Consider the following 18266-nt stretch of genomic DNA (forward strand, 5'->3'; position numbering starts at 1 on the left):
AGGGTATTTTGCCACACGCTTCCTGAACAGTGCTCTTTTTTTTCTGATTTGGTAAGTGGAAAGGGTATCTCATTTTAATTTGTATTGATTTAATCCCTAACGGAAAATTCTTAGGCTTTATGATCATCTGTATTTCTTCTTTTAAAAATAACTTATATCTTTTACCCGTGCTTGTATGTTATCTTCTTTATATTTAAAAATAAACTTAATATTCAAAGGTCATTAACATTGTATCCATATGTTGCAAATACTATCCCTAGTGTCACTTGTGATTGATTAAATAAGTCTATCAGTCTTAATCATGTTTCTATTTAAGAAAACTTAAAATCCTAAAATGGCAATTCTTCCAAAATTAACTTACAAATTTAATGTAATTAGAATTCCAACAGCTTTTCTTAAATTTGGACAAAATGACCTTAAAGTTCACATGGTGGACTCAATTCCTATGAACAGCTAACAAAACTAAAAAAGGAGACTGACTTCCAGAATGACAAAGTGTGCCCTCCTTGAACTCGCTCACTTACTATAAACTCTGCAAATTAACTGAAGCCACAAAATGAGCGTTAACATTATCTACTCAATGGAAATGACCAAACCTTGGTAAGACAAGGGGGACTAGGATGCTTTGACAAGGGCTATTCCTATTCCCCTTGTTCCCCAGCTCAGTGGCCCAGTACCATGAAAAGGCAACAGCATCATCAGCCAACAGAGAGGACTGAAGTTTATCTGCAGTTCCATTAAAACCAGATTCCCTAGAGGGCAATCGGTACTTTGTCCCAATCTGCAGCTCCCTGAAAAACTCTACTCCCAAGGCATTGTGGCAATTTCATTTGACAGAATAGACATCAGCTCAGGGAGACAAAAAGCCCTACCTCCAGGGCATCACAGAAATAATAGCAATCTGCTGGCAATATCACAGCTGCCTAAGGCTGTGGTTTTAGTTGAGGCAAATAAGATCCTGGGCAGGAATTTTTTAAAAATCCTGAAGAACTGGACATACTCTAGGAATCTAAAAGGCTGTATACATGTGCAAGGCAGTGTGCATGCCCAGGAAAGACCTAGGAAAGGAAAAGGCCCCAGTCATTCATCTCTGGCCAACTCTAAGACTCTGGGCCAACAGGAAGTTAACAAAAAAGGAAAGTAAAATGAGCTATAGTACCACTGCTGGCAGGAACAATGGAAGAGAGGTACTTATACATGGCTAGTAAAAATGCGAAGGATACAGTCTTTTTGAAAAGCAGTTTGAGAACATTTATGAAAAATGGAAATATGTAAAACTAGTAAATTTCAAGGAGTAGCAATTCTACTCATAAGCATTTATTCCACAGAAACAAAAGGACAAATTCCTATCGAATACATACAGAAAGGTAAAGGCAGCACAATCTGTAGTGATCAGAAACCGAAAATAAAGTTAACGCCCATCAATTTGGCATGGCTGAATAAAGTGTGAAAAACTGTGAGACAAACAATTGGCTGATACACTACCATTGAAATGAAGGAATCAGGGCTGTGCCAGATGACATGGAGAGATTTTCCTCAAGTACAGTGGATTAAGAAAAGTGAGATGCAAAAAAGACTAATATAGTTCTATTTTTGTAAAACAATGACCAAAAAATCTCATATGTTTGTATATGTGTGTGTAAATACATACGATTTTAGAAATGCATATATTTTGGAAGAACACCTGTAAGATTTTTGACATAGCTTACCTGGTGGGGCAAGAAAGGGGACTGGGCTGCTAATGTCGGGGAACGTTTAGGGAGAAGAGGCTGGTACGCTACGATCCCGTATCATCATATGTGTATGTGTATGAAAAAAAACTATCATTCTTTTTTGTCACCGCCTCTTTGGTTTCATGGTTAGGAAGTTCTTCCCCACACAAATATCATTACAATTTTTTTTTCCTTTTTCTTGTAATTGCTTTATAGTTTCATTTACTACATTTATTTTCTGAAGTATATTTTGATATAGGGAAGGTATTTTTTCTTTAATAATTTCAGCACTATTTGTGTAGTTCTATTGAGCTATAATTGCCAGACAATACAGTGCAAGTATTTAAAGTGTACAATGTGATGAGTTGTGATACAGGTATGCACCTGCCAGCCTTATTACTGATCCATCAGAGCTTTCCCCATTGATATGAAATGGCACTTTTATTACATTAAATTTTTATAAATACACACCATTCAACTGCTATTAGAACATCTAATCCTGCCTTAAGATCCTAGGGAAACATCTCTTCACCTCTTTATGCAGAAAATGATGATGCAATGGACTCTTGAACCTCTGGCATCCTAACTTACAAGAACCAACAAGTGACTAGTGATAGAGTTAAGTAGAACACCAGATCAAGGGACAGGAAAGGACTGCCAGGGGAGAAGACTGGTTTCTTGAGGTGGGAGAGAGAATTGGGGTAATCAGAAAGGTATGGAAAAAAGGAGGCTGAAATCTGAAAGCTAGTCCCTCATGCTGTACAAGGAACAAAGTAAGAATTTCAACCTCTATTTCAATCTGTTCAGAGATATACGACCTTTCCAGTCAGGAATTTAAATGTTTGCTCTGAAGAAGACCAGATACATGAAACCTGACCAGGTACAAAATTCTTAAGGTTTGTCTTGCTCAATAGTCTCTTGGTATTGCTCTACTGTGTCCAGCATTTAAACTTAAAGTTTAAAGCCGGTCTGATTTTTACTTCTTTATAAATAAACTTTTTTTATAAAAGTTTGGACAAAATGCATGGATGCAAGGATGCATACAAGGATGCTAAGAGAGTAGTTTCATTATCTCTATAAATTAAAAATGTTACAGTTTTTATAGTGATTTTTCATTAATCTTGCTTGGAAATTAGTGAGTCCTTTTGATTTGCATACTCTGATCTTTTTTCAACTCAGGTTTTTAAAATTATGCCACTGATTATTGCTTATATTCCTGAAAGGTTTATTCATCTGTAATCCTAGACTAACCATTTTCTAAATCAAATCAAGTAATAAGGCACTAGCTAAGATTTTATAAAGCACATATAGCTAAACGACACTTAGAGCATCACTGGATTTCACCATTCAGTGTCATTTCACTTCTTAACTGCTACGCCACCTCCGTAGAAAAATGTGTGCTTACTCTTTCAACTACCTGTGAACTACTTTGATAAATCATTGAAAAGATCTGGTTAAATATAAAACTCGACTTAGTAAATCACATAAACCTCCATGTCACATGTGATTTCTTCTTGTCTCTTATTATGCCCTGCTTCCCATCCCCTAAAATTACACAGCCATAATCAACAAAGTCCTATTGATTCTAATTCCAGAATTTCATTATGTATGTCCATTTCTTCTCATTAGCAGTCACAATTGACATCTTCATTATTTACTGTTAACAACAGCTTCCTAATTGACCTCCCTCTTCTGCTCCCAGTTCATCTGATGCAATACCATCAAAGCAGTATTTCCAAATATAAATTTTATGTTTCTCACTATAAAATCATTTCCTAGGTCTCCATCATGAAGTCCAAACTCTTTAGCATACTACAAGGTATATTTTTGCCTCTGTATGCAGTTCTGTCTTAGTTTCCTGCTACTCGCCCAAAGGAATTTTAAACATTGGTCATATTAAACTATTAACAGTTTTCCAAGAATACTCTGCTTTTGATTATGTCTTTGCACCTTCTGACTAAAATAACCTTGCTCTGCTCTTTGCTATCTTATAACACTCAAATATAAAAACTAGGGAAAACTCTGTAATGGACTACATTAAAGAACTGCTGTATGGATTTGTTATTTATTGAATGTATTATGCTTCAGGTAAATCTTAAAAGTAGATTAATAGAAATTTTTAATATGTCACATCTTTAAAATATTACATTAAGTTAGCTTTACTTATGTGAAGTTTGAATTTATCTTTCCTTCAGCAACGTTTAACAGAATAAAAGTTCTCTAATCCTGGGTTATTCTTTGATAAATGGATTGATTGTACTGATGAATAAGCTCCACGAACTAAGTCTTAAAATGTCATTTCCTATAATGGATACCTATTGATTTTGACTATCTACCATCTCCATTTCCTCTGAGAATAATCTGACTTTGGTGACCATGACAATAGCAGAAAAATCTCACTCTGCAACACATCACACGCACATACCCAGGGTTACATGGGAGATCCTCTGGGGCCCTGGGTCAGCAAATCACTTAACCATGATGACTGCTTCAGGGTAAGTACCTGAGCCATGCCAGGACTACCAAAGTTCTTCCCTCCTAAAAAATGAAAGCCTATCTGCCATAGGAGAGAAACAAGCCAAAAGAGAGAGAGAGGGAAGTACGGCTTACCCACTAGGCTTACCATACAGACATACAGAACTTACAGCCCACCAAGATGAAATGACTTTGCAGAGTCGATAGATGGTACAAATCCTGCTTAATTTCCACACAATCATAAAACTTTACACCTTAAAAATCACCTTGCTCAATCCTTTCATTTTACATACGCTGAAACGAAGTCCCAGAAAACAGTAATTATCTCTACAAAGTATTTCACAGACAGCAGAGCTAGAATTACATTCCAGATTGTCTGACTGCCAGGGAAATGTTCTTTGATATTCATAAAAAGTAGATTAAAGGGAGATATCACTTTTTGTTTGTTTTGGTCAAAAATCATCTGTCGAGTAATTTCAGATACCCAAATAGAGACTTTCTGAAAAAATATGACTATCAACCATCTTGATATGCATAAAATTATACAACCTTATATCAGAAAATTACCTTAAATGAATTCAAATTATTCTCCTTTCTTGGCCATTTTATCATCATTATCTAGATAACTGCTATGCCCCTCAGAATAAGAGTCCACTAACAAACAGCTTTGGCAATGAATGATGCCATCGGAGGGTAAACTGAACATAGCTACCAAATCTGGGGAACTGTCTTATAATTAAATTATAATTCAAGCACCAGGCCGTCATTTCTCAAAGTGTATTCCACGGAACCCTAGACAACCACAAGATGCTCTGTGAACAAAAGATGCTAAAGTCAAATAAGTTTGGGAAAAGGTACATAAAATAAATTAATATATAAACCAACATAAATAATAAATATACAGTTGATCCTTGAACAACATGGGTTTGAGGTGCATGGGCCCACTTATGCGCAAATTTTTTTCAGTAGTAAATACTAGACTACTACAGATGTAGAACCACAGACACCAAGGGTTGACTTTAGGTCATATGCAGATTTTCTACTAGGCAGTAGTGAGCACCTCAACACCCTGCGCTTTTCAAGGGTCAATCGAATATATGTATGTATACATGTGTATATGTACTTTCCCTCTTAGAAATTCATAGTGTACGTTAAAGATTAAGAAGTCTTGTAGTGAAGAAAATGTTCAACTTTAATTCAGCATTTCTAAAACTTCTTTGATCATGACATATTTTTCACCAAATAACTCATTAACATAGGAAAAATTAGTATCGTGAAATACATTTTGGGGAAAACTAATCTAAAAATCTTTTGGTCCTATCCTACCAAGTAAATAAGATATCCAAATTTATATTTACTATAATCGCATATGTATATAGCATGTCAGTTTCCAGGTACTTTCACTTACATTTTGCTTATTTGTTCTAAGGTGTAGAATGGTGCCTATCACATAGTAGAACCAATATTTGTTGAATGAATAAATAAAAGTACAATCAGTTCTAATCAATTATCAAGCTTATTAATTTTTTTTAAGAATAAGATATACTTAACCACTACCTTACATGGTTTAGATCTGAAAAAAACCCAAGATTTACTGTAACTGTTAGAAAGTAAGAACAAGAGACCACAACACAAGATAGTAATGAAAAAAAGCCCTAAATTTCAATCCATCAAATCCACAACACAAGATAGTAATGAAAAAAAGCCCTAAATTTCAATCCATCAAAGCAGATATTTAGTATACCAAAAACTGCATACCACAAATATGGTATATGTATATATGGAATATGTGATACCTTGTTACTGTATGAAAAACACATTTTTGTGCTTTAATGTATAAAAATGCACTTAGCTTTGCCACTGAACTCAACTATCAGCATAAATTTAACTTTGGCAGGTATCTACCACATTACTGTTGCTGAAAATAATTCATATTTTATAAAGAAACAGTACTTCTGATGATCTACATTTTTAGGCTGCTATACTGTGCCAACAAACGCCATCCAACTTCCTAACATCTGCCACAGAAAAAAATGTACTTTTACATTTTGTTTGGATTCTAATTTTGAAAAAAACATATTATATCAAATATTCTTTGTCTTGTTTGAAAAAAGTAATTTTAACTAGTTACCCTTTTTTGCTAAGATATTACAAACCCTGTAGAAATCTATTTATGCTACTTCTAAAAGTCTGCTCTCAAGGTCTTAAGATTTTAGTATAAAAAAAGTATCAAGATTAAATAGAAAATCACCATTTGGCAACCAATAAGTGATCCATCCAAGAAAACAACAACAGATGCTAAAACCAGGGGGTAAAAATTTGATGAGGAACGGTATGTTTACAGAGTCTCAAATATTTCCTCCAAATCAAAACACTTATTGATTACAAGAAAAAATCAAAAACATTTATTAATTTCAAAAGGAAAAAATAACGTTATAATGGAGAGACCTAGTAGACAGAAGCTTAATCAAGGGATCAGAGTATGAGACATCACTAGGACAAATCAAACATAAGCTCCACCTGAGGCTGCAGAAAGAACACATCAATCCTTTTGGGATATTCCTGCTGAAAATGTACAACATGAATCTAAACATGAAAAAACATCAGACAAAACCAAATGGAGGCACATTCTATAAAATAACTGACCTGTAATGTTCAAAATTTATCAGTTAGGAAAGTCAAGAAAAGGCTCAAGAACAGTTCCAGTTTGAATGAGACTAAAGAAACATGACAACTAACTCTATCCTGCATATAGACCCTTCTGATAAATGGCAAAACTTGGTGATATAAGAGAATGTCTTTGTAAGAAACAAATACTGAAATATTTTGGGATGATTGGGCAATATGTTGAAAACTTACTCTCAAATGGTCTGAAAGAAAAAAACCTCTTTGTACTAGACTTACAAAAACAGATAAAAATTTAGATAAACTTAAAACTTTAAAACCAATATTACATATTTCTACCATCTTCAATATTATTTTTATTTCCTTCTGGATTTGAAATTAAAGGTCTTGAAACTACTCATCTACTGTTTTGGTTTTCTGAATTCCTAGGTTCCAGTGGGGTTGGGAGATGCTAAAATGTATGGGAATACTCAGGAGTACCACAAAGATTAGGGACTTAGGCACTAACAGAAGGAAGAACAAAAATACATTAGGGAAAACTGGAACCTACTATCAAAAGGGCTATCTTCTGGAGGCACACATAAATAGACCTGTAGCAAATTTAAAATAAGTGCTTTTCCAGAAGATGACTGCTACCAAAAAGCAGTGGTAAAATATATTACAATATGTGGCTAAAAGAATTATTATTTTTATCAGAAAACAAACAAGTCTAAAAATGCATATTGCTACAGAAAGATAAGTTTTTTATTTGACTGTTTATTTTCTACATTGTAATAATTCAGAATGTACCAATTTTTTTTAAAAAAGTGGGCATTCATATTTTAAAGCAAACAATGAAACATTAGCAATAACTACAAAAGTACTCTTTTAGTATGCTACCAATTTAAAAAACAGTTCCTTTTTATTTCCCTAAATTTGCTGGTTAAGAACCTCTTAGGGTAGAATTGGGAGAATGCAGATTAATAAAGAAATACAAATTCCTATGCCTCATCCAAAATTCAAACAAGGTCTTCCTAATATGTTCATAAGCACCCTAATAAAACCGTCATGGAGGTTCTGTATATATTACTTGTACAGAAAAAAGTTAACAAAGCAGGCTTGAGACCGCTATCCCTAGAAAGGTCAGCTTGTAAGATTAGCTCTCTTGGTTGGCAACTGGTAACTTGGCTTTCAAGACAGCTTCCACCATTCCAAGACTGATAAGGGTGGCACACTATGCTATATTATCTATACAAACAATATGGTTTATGACCAATCTCTGCTTTCCTTCTGAGCATCTAAAATTTTGGTACATGCTAAAGCAGAGGGTACCTGTGGACTGACAACAATACAAACTATGGACTTCTGGGCTCAGGTGAGCTTCGCTGGTAGATAACGTTTCACACATGTGGTAATAACTCATTGCTAGAGGAATTAAGCATGTCCTGTGTGACTCCACTGGGAGAAGACTGTTGGAAGCTTCAACCTGGCTCCCTCCAGACTTCACCCCATGTGCCTTTTCCCTGTACTGATTTTGCTTTGCATCCTTTTGCTGAGTCCTATGAGTCTTCCTAGTGAATCAAACTTGGGGTCATTTTGGGGACTCTGAAAACATACTTTAATGTATAAAATTACCTTCCTAGAGTTCCAAGTGTTTCAGTACATATTATATATACATTAGCAACTTGCAATTGATAACTTTAAGATGACAACAGTTTAAAGTAAGTCCTATATCACTCACAAAATTATCTACTTTTTGGACTACTGGAGAAAAGAATACTCAGAAGATTATGTAACTTCATTTTCTCAAAGCTCATATTTGCAATTTCAACCGCAAATATAGTTATTTGAGATTTTATTTACCTGGTTGTTACAAATTATTTCTATATGTATAAATATTTAAAATTCAGAATGAAAGAAAACCCATCCTTATCATCAAAAACAAACAAACAAATCCAAATGCAAACTCAAAACAGTTTACTGTGCATCACAATTTAGGTGGTATTTAAAAGGGATACATTCTTACCATGTGGAGTTATCGTCTGTACAGGCTTAGCAGGGGATCTCACATTCCATATAGTCAAAGTGCCATCTGAATGACTGCAAATAAATTGTTTTCCTTCATGATGCCAAGCAACCGAGTGGATAGCCTATAGAAGAGGGGTAAAGAATTCCATTTTTAAAAACAAAATTTTATTTAAACACCAAGTTATTCATAATTAATTTTTCATTTTAAACTTTTTCTTATTTCCCAAGCTAACGTCAATAATGTTAATCTTAAATTCCCGTAACTCAGTCCTCCTGTCATTATGAGATTTAATTTGGTTCTGACACTATTTTAATGATTTTTACTTTATTTACTCCTTAAGTGAGCGTAAGGATAATATGATAGTGATATATGTATTATTGACAAGTTCAGGAAAACAAAATGTATTCTTACAATAAACAATAACTAAACATAAATTACCAAGCAATTATAATCAATATTCCATTGGAAAAACTAGTTGCATTGACAGATGAGAAAAAATTTTAGAAATTAACTAAAATTTTAGAATTTTTAGACAAAAATGTACATTTGGAATTAAGGTCAATTAAAAATACCTCAGACTGAGCTTTAAGACAGGTTACCCATTTCTCACAGTAATTATTAAGGTGACTTTTAAAATCTGAAATTTATTTTATATGTCTGAGCCACTTAAAAACTATCTGAAAAATATTTTTTAAGTTTTAAACTTTTAAATTTATTTATTTAAAATTTATTTATTTTTTTAAAAAAATTAAAATTTTTATAAAATTTTTAAAGGTTACTTTCCATTCAGTTATTACAAGATATTGGCTATATTCCCTGTGTTGTACAACGTTATACAATACATCCTTCAGCCTATCTTACACCCAACAGTTTATGCCTCCCACTCCCTGACCCCTAGATTGCCCCTCCCCAACCTCCCCACTGGTAACCAGAAGTTTGTTCTCTATTATCTGTGAGTCTGCTTCTTATTTGTTATATTCACTAGTTTGCTGTATCTTTTAGATTCCACATATAAGTGATATCATACAGTATTTGTCTTTCTCTGTCTGACTCATTTCACTTAGCATAATGCCCTCAAAGTCTATCCATGTTGCTGCAAATGACAAAATTCCATTCTTTTTTTATGGCTGAGTAGTATTCCATTGTATATATACACCATATTTTCTTTATCCATTCATCTCTTGATGGGCACTTTGGTTGCTTCCGTAACTTGGCAATTGCTATGAACATTGGGGTGCATATATCTTCTAAGGAAACAATCCCATTTACCATTATATCAAAAAGAATAAAATACCCATGAATAAACCTACCTAAGGAGGCAAAATATCTGTATTATGAAAACTATAAGATGCTGATGAAAGAAATTGAAGATGACACAAATAAAAAGATATACTGTGTTCTTGAACTGGAGGAATCAATATTGTTAAAATGATCATACTACCAAGACAATCTACAGGTTCAATGCAATCCTTATCAAAATACCAATGGCATTTTTCATAGAACTAGAACAAATAATTTTAAAATTTATATGGAAACACAGAAGACCTTGAATAGCCAAAATGATCTTAAGAAGAACAGAGCTGGAGGAATCATATTCCCTGACTTCAGACTATACTACAAAGCTACAGTCATCAAAACAGTATGGTACTGGCACAAAACAGACACATAGCTCAATGAAACTGGATAGAGAGCCTAGAATTAAATCCATGCACTTATGGTCGATTAATCTATGAAAAAGGAGGCAAGAATGTACAATGGAGAAAAGACAGTCTCTTCAGTAAGTGATGCTGGGAAAACTGGACAGCTACACGTATGGTTTGGCCAACCCAATAAAAGAATGAAATTAGAACATTCTCCAACACCATATACAAAAATAAATTCAAAATGGATTCAAGATCTAAATGAAAGACTGGATACTATAAAACTCCTCGAGGAAAACATAGTCATAATACTCTTCAACATAAACTGCAGCAATATTTTGTTTGGATCCGTCTCCTAAAGTAAAGGAAATAATAGCAAAAATAAACAAATGGGACCTAATTCAACTTAAGGTTTTTCTACAGCAAAGGAAACCATCGACAAAATAAAAAGACAACCTACTGAACGCAAGAAAAATATCTGCAAATGATATGACTGGTAAGGGATTAATATCCCACATATTTAAACAGCTCATACAACTCAACATCAAAGAAACAAACAACCTGATTACAAAATGGGCAGAAGAACTCAATAGACATTCTTCCATAGAGGAAATGGAGATGGCCAACAGGCACATGAAAAGATGCTCAACATGGTTAATCATCAAGGAAACGCAAATCAAAACTACAATGAGATATCACCTCACACCTATCAGAATGGCTATCATCAAAAGAACACAAATAACAAATGTTGGCGAGGATGTGGAGAAAAGGGAATCTTCATACACTGTCGTTGGGAATGTAAATTGGTGAAGCCACTGTGAAAAACAGTATGGAGGTTTCTCAAAAGCCTAAAATAGAGTTACCATATGATCCAGCAATTCCACTCCTGGGTATATATCCAAAAAAAACAAAAACATTAATTCGAAAAGATACATGCACCCCAATGTTCATGAAAAATATTTTTATATGACCAAAGTTTGTTACTCTTCAATTTTTTGTTCTGATATTATTTATATTTTGTCTGTAAAAAATTTAAAAAGTCACTCTCCTATGTTCTCTTTGAATTACTTCTTTTTTATTCAAGTTGATACACTTCTTGTTCTTAATGGTCAACAGAATCTAAAAGCTATCCTACTAGAATGTCTTGAACTGCCAAGTGCAGCCCAAAAACCATGTAACTGGAAGTTAAGAGTTTTACTTACATACAAAGTCATCATTTAGTATCATCATTCAATGTCCATTTATTTGGGTTCCTCATATGCTTATACATTTAAGTTAAATAAAATAATTTAATGTTTATGGATCACATTTTAAAATTTAAATGATGATAGACAAAGACAATCAACTGTATTTTATTTATTTATTTATTTTATAAATTTATTTATTTATTTTTGGCTGCGTTGGGTCTTTGTTGCTGCACATGGGCTTTCTCTCTAGTTGCGGCAACAGGGGGCTACTCTTTGTTGAGGTGCATGGGCTTCTCATTGCGATGCCTTCTCTTTGTTGTGGAGCATGGGCTATAGGCACACGGGCTTCAGTAGCTGTGGCATGTGGGGCTTAATAATTGTGGCTCACAGGCTCTAGAGCTCAGGCTCAGTAGTTGTGGCACATGGGCTTAGTTGCTCCGCAGCATGTGGGATCTTCCCAGACCAGGGCTCTAACCCGTGTCCCCTGCATTGGCAGGTGGATTCTTAACCACTGTGCCACCAGGGAAGTCCCTCAGTTGTATTTTTAAATGCCAATATTTAATACAATGTTTTATGGTCAAAGTATCTCTAACAAAATTCTAAATAAAATCTTAAAATAGTAATAAACTTATTCCAAAACATACACATGACATTCCATAAACTCAATCTTAGAATAAGCAATTTCTTGGACTTCCCAGAAGTCCATGGTGCAGTGGTTAAGAATCCACCTGCCAATGCAGGGGACATGAGTTCAATCCCTGGTCCAGGAAGATCCCACAGGCTGTGAAGCAACTAAGCCCATGTACCACAACTACTGAGCCTGCACTCTAGAGCCTGTGAGCCACAACTACTGAGCCTGCATGCCACAACTACTGAAGCCTGCACACCTAGAGCCTGTGCTCCGCAACAAGAGAAGCCACTGCAATGAGAAGCCCATGCACCGCAACAAAGAATAGCCCCTGCTCATTGCAACTAGAGAAAGCCCGCACACAGCAATGAAGACCCAAAGCAGCCATAAATGAATAAATAAATATATTTATTTGTTTAAAAAAAGTTAAAATAAGCAACTTAGTCGCCTTAATAGATGAAATTATTTCTGTAAAATATAAGTAATGTTAAGAAGCTATACACAAAGCTACTTAAATATATTTTTTTAAAGTGATAAAAGAAGTACAAGAGAGGTTTACAGTGTTATCTGGAACTTATAAATAAAAACATTCTAATCTTATCATATATAAAAATGTGTAACATATACATAAGTATATATATTATATAAAGAGAACTAATATTTCTACTTTGCTAAAGAAAACAATATACATCTTTGTTTAAGAGTACCTTTTATTTTTAGGATATTAAATCACTAAGCATTCCAAAAATAAATACTAGCTAATTACAGGGACCAATAGCTCATAATATTTTGGATAACAGAGAGAAACAAGTAACAGAAAATACCCTACAAAAAGAAATAGCCAAATGTGAACTTTTAAATACAACAAACATGCACAACTTTTCCCATTATTTCTGCAATGTTTAAAGTACAAATACAACTTGATAAAAGATTTCTTTTTTCCTAATAGTCTAATACCATTACTTGTAATACTACATATGTGCTACCCAAGTATATATATATATGTAAACATAAATGTCAATAATGTGTATATAGTATAGTAAACTTTATGCTACAGTAATGTATATACTATGTAAGTATAGTGTAAGTATATGTATACTGTGTAGTTGACTCTTGAACAACACGGGTTTGAATCATGCAGGTCCACTTATAGGCAGACTTTTTTTTTTTTTTTTTTTTTTGCGGTAGGTGGGCCTCTCACTGTTGTGGCCTCTCCCGTTGCGGAGCACAGGCTCTGGATGCGCAGGTTCAGCGGCCATGGCTCACGGGCCCAGCCGCTCTACGGCATGTGGGATCCTCCCGGACCGGGGCACGAACCCGTGTCCCCTGCATCGGCAGGCGGACTCTCAACCACTGCGCTACCAGGGAAGCCCAGGTTCTACTTTTAAGCAACTGAAATATGACATGCTTTTGTGTAGTTTTCTTCATGTTTCTTCTGCTTGGAGTTCATTGAACTTCTAAGATATCTGTATATTCTAGAAGTTTATAGGGTTTAAAGTCTTCATCAAATTTGGGAAACTTTGGGTCATTAGTTCTTCAAATATGTTTTCTGTCCACATGCTCCCTTCTGAGACTCCTACTACACATATATTAGTCTTCTTGAAGTTGTACCACAGTTCACTGATGTTCTGCTCATTCTTTGCTCATCTTTCATATTGAGTAATTTCTATTGCTATGTGTCTTCAAGTTAATCAAGCTTTTCTTCTGCAATATCAAATCTTCTGGTAAACCCACCCAGAGAAAATTTTTCATCTTAGACATTTTCCATCTCTAGAAATTACACTTGTGTTTTTGAAGTCTTGCATGTCTTTCCTCAACATTTTCATGCTTTCATTTACCTTTTAGGGCATATGGAGTCTGTTCAATATTTGTTTTACTATCCTTGTCTACTAATTATACCATCAGTATCATTTCTGAGTCTGTTTCTATTGACTGTGTTTTATTCTCCTTTTGCATTACATTTCCTGCTTCTTTGCATGCCTCATAGATTTTTATCTGGATGCTAATCATTGTGAAATTTATGATGGGTTGTTATACTCTTTTAAAGATTTTTGGGCCTTTTTTCTGGGATGCAGTTAAAAATACTGCTTGGAAACAGCTTAGACTTTTTAAGGCTTGCTTTTAAGCTCTGTTAGGCTAGCCTGAGCCAGCCTGTAATGCAGGGCTAGTTTGGCCCCACTACTGAGGCAGTACCTTTCTGAGCACTCTTCCTGATGCCCTGTCTACTACAAGCTTTCTCCATTCTGCTGGGAATGTGAACTACTCTCAGTCCTCTGTGTGCTATGAGAATTGTTCTACCTACTCCTTTCCAGTGGATCTTTTCCAAGCCTCACACCCATGCAGTAATCAGTATTCAGCTGAAGACGCAGGGTGAAGGGCTCCTTGCGAACTTTTAAAACTATCTCTAGGCAGTTCTCTACTCTCTGTTACCTTGTCTTATAAGCTATGGATATCTTCCCCAATTTCCCAACTCTGCCTCCTCAACTCAGGGAGACTGTTGGGCTTATTAAATTAGGTTCCCCCCTTCCCCCTTCCCCCTTCATGGGCTGAGACCTGGAAGATCTCTCCAGGTCATAAGCTAAGGCAATTGAAGGGCTCACCTTGTTTCCCCTCTCTAAGGAATCCTGGTTCTACACTACCTGCTAATTTCTAAAAACTGTTCTTTCATGTATTTTTCCAGTGTATTTAAGGTGAGATGGTAAATTCCCTGTGACTCCATAGTGGCTAAAGCCAAGATAACTATTTAAATGACAAAAGCAAAACAAAAAAAAGTCAGTTTTTCAAATGTGCTTTCATTTTGACATAGGAAACAGCTCTACAGGCCAAATCTTCCAGAGAAATGACAAGAACTCTTTATTAAAAATATTCTTTTAAAATAATTTCAAGATCTTGATTGGTGAACCACAGAATACTTACTAACTAAAAAGCTTTAAATACAAAAAGTATACAGCTATGAAAGCAAAGGAAATTCTTTTAGTCAAGCTTAAAAGATAATACACAGACATTTACAAAGTATTCCAAGTATTGCTACAGTTGCTCAAGGTAGTCTGCTTGAGTAACTGAAAGCATCGATATGAACACATGACATATTTCTCAAAAACAAGCAAACAAAACCACTTACACAGTTCCTAGATCTATTCACTGAATTGGAAATTGTGAACACTCCTGGTACCCAAATTAGGGTCACTAGATACCATTTCACACTGAAAGAAGCCAGTTTCATGGAAAAAGATATTATACATTTGGGACAGAAATATAAAAGATTAATAGGTATACTTTGTTATAACAGATGGCAAGGAAGCTATCTAAGAGTATTATCACCAGAGGACTCGGGAAACAACTGGAAGAGATTCACTGACCAAAGATGGGACAATTTGAAAATCAATAAGGATAATAACTTCAGTGTACTGAAGCATATGAAATACGTTTAAATCTTTGAGTACATAGTGAAACAGAAAACAAGAACAAATTACCCATCATTAAGATTACTAGAGAACAACCCCTTTAGAGTAAATACTGAAATAAAAAGAAAGAATTAAGCATTTATCCTGCCTTTCCTATCTGAACTGTCCTACTATATAACCAAAAGAGTAGACAAGAAGTTTCTCTTTACTGAAGTGTCCCACAAAATAGAGAAGGAATTATAAAATTAGAACTTCCCTATTTTGCAACAACTACGCACTAATAGATCTAGGCCTTGAACATCACTGGCTGCTAATATCACAAACAGACACTAATATTCAACCTGGTAGAAGAACATCAGCATCATCTATGAAATAGTCCTGCTAAAAATGAAACTAAATATGATCATGCCTCAGTAAACCATCCAATTTATAGGAAGTCTGAGGGCAAAAAAAGACAAAATCGATCAATCACAGTCTTTATTTGGATCCTAAAGCAAGCAAACTATAAATATTTACAGCATACTATCACTTGTATAAAATTTTAAAATAGCATACTTTATTAATTTGTTTGTAAATGCAGAAAATATCTCTGGAAGAATACATGAGAAACTAACATTGCAATGTGAGGTAAGGGAACCGGATGACCAAATGATAGGAGTTGCAGAGATTTTTTTTTTCTATCTTTTGACCTATTTTAATATATTATTTCATATATATGCAAAAACTATGTGTTATTGCAATTAAAAAGGTTGCCTAAAAAAATCACTAATTAAGTTCTTAGAGAAGCCGTTCTGAGCTAGAGAAATGACAACAGCTTTTGGTTGCAAAAATAATGTTATTACCTCATCGTAGGTGTATCTGTAGTCTGCTTTCTTTGATTTGAGGTCCCATAACACTACTGTTCCAGATTCAAAGCCAATCAAAAGCTGTAATAAAAGAAAATGCCACATTACCTAGGAATGACATGAATCATATGAAACATTTATTTGCTGATAATAAAGATAATTATTATCATTCATATGCTTAAGGTATGAAATTATAATATAATTAAACATCTGCATTGCTAATTACTTATCTCATGGATGACATATGGGAATACTGCATTGCATATTTATATGCCTTTGATCATTAGGGATTCAACATATATCATACAACTGATTATTGAAAATGAAAACAGTACCATTTTGAAGTCCAGAGGGTATATTTTCATTAATTAATATAAGTCACCAATAAAAATTAACATTTTCATGTGCTTTAAAGTTTACAGACTTTGCTAATTCAACACATTATCAGGCAATCTCATTTACTCGTCTATATATTGATTAGTTCCAAATTATATCTAGCCTGGACCTCTCTCATGAGATTCAGACTTATAATTCCAGTGGCCACATGTTCACATATTTATTCCACAAGAACCTCAAAATAAATGTGTCCAAAGTGAATTCATTATTTTCTTCCCTACCTTCCTTTTCTGGTATTCCCTATTGCAGTGTCTCTCTCAGCATTCTTTTTTTTTTTAATATTCATTAAGTCGCTCAGGCAAAAACCTTGGAGTCATCATTAACTCTAGTCTCTCCCCTACCAGGTAAAATCATCAAGTAATTTAAAAAGTACACTCTAATATCTCTCTAATTTACTTTCCTCCACCTCCAATGTCTCTCTCTTGGTTCAAGATACAAAAATCTCTTCTCTAGTCTCTGGTCTCTCTGACTCTCCAGTCTCGGCCCTTTTTTATAACCCATTCTATATTGTAGCTAGGGTGATAGTTCTAAAATGCAAATCTGATCATGTAATGTAGCTTTTTGTTTAAAACTTTTTAATGCCTTACCATTATTTTTAGATCAAGTCCAAACTGAATAATCTGACCTACAAGATACATCATGGTCTGGCCTCTGCTCACCTCCCCAGCTTCATCCTTTTCCACATCCCTCTTACCCAATACATTCCATTATATCTTTCAGGTCATGCTCTCTCTTACCTTTACGCCTTTGCCCATGCTGTCACCCTAACTGGGCCACTCCATTCAAATGTCATCCTTTTTGCTGGACTAATCCTACTAATCCTTCATGTCATTTTAGCTATCACTTCTTCCTGAAAGTCTTCCTTGACCTACCAAATGTAAGCCAATGTCCTTCCTATGTGCTCCAACAGCAACCTGTACATTTTTTAACCTGAAGGGTCACTAGACAATAAAATAATGTCTTTTTCCTTATCTGAATTATCTTGCAAACTGAAACACTGGTCTATTTAAGCAAGAACTGGTTTTACCTTGTTTACTACTATACCTCTAACGTAAGACAGAGAGCCTGATATGTTGTAGGTACTTTTTTTGTGAATGAATACATTTTTTGTGAATGAATAAGTTCCGGAATGAAATGCATGTTCTTGCCTCACAAACTCTCTACTGTTTACCACCTCCTGCACTGGCATTTTCCAAATCTCAGTATTTCCCCTGCTTGAAACCTTCTCCCTTTTTAATTCACTTTTATTCACTTTTTATTCACTTTTAAGCATTTAGTGTTGCTTCCTTGGGTAAGCCTACTCAATTCCTCTGGACAGACGGAGATGCTTCTTCTCTTACACAAGT

General features: G+C 34.6%; 1 protein-coding gene across 12 annotated transcripts in view; it reads right to left on the reverse strand.

Moving 5' to 3' along the window:
- STXBP5 (syntaxin binding protein 5) overlaps window positions 1-18266 on the reverse strand; it is a 165362-nt gene that overhangs the window by 93341 nt on the left and 53755 nt on the right. For all 12 annotated transcript variants that reach the window (XR_009543732.1, XR_009543733.1, XM_060167219.1 and 9 more), the window contains 2 exons: window positions 16522-16605; window positions 8818-8941 (listed from right to left, as the gene is read on the reverse strand). Coding sequence is in view for 10 of the 12 variants with exons in the window: in XM_060167219.1 (XP_060023202.1) it covers window positions 8818-8941; window positions 16522-16605 (208 nt within the window). In the remaining 2 variants the exon portion in view is untranslated. The remainder of the gene's footprint in view (window positions 1-8817; window positions 8942-16521; window positions 16606-18266) is intronic.

Source organism: Lagenorhynchus albirostris, chromosome 12 (assembly GCF_949774975.1).
Source record: "Lagenorhynchus albirostris chromosome 12, mLagAlb1.1, whole genome shotgun sequence".
Lineage (NCBI taxonomy): Eukaryota > Metazoa > Chordata > Mammalia > Artiodactyla > Delphinidae > Lagenorhynchus > Lagenorhynchus albirostris.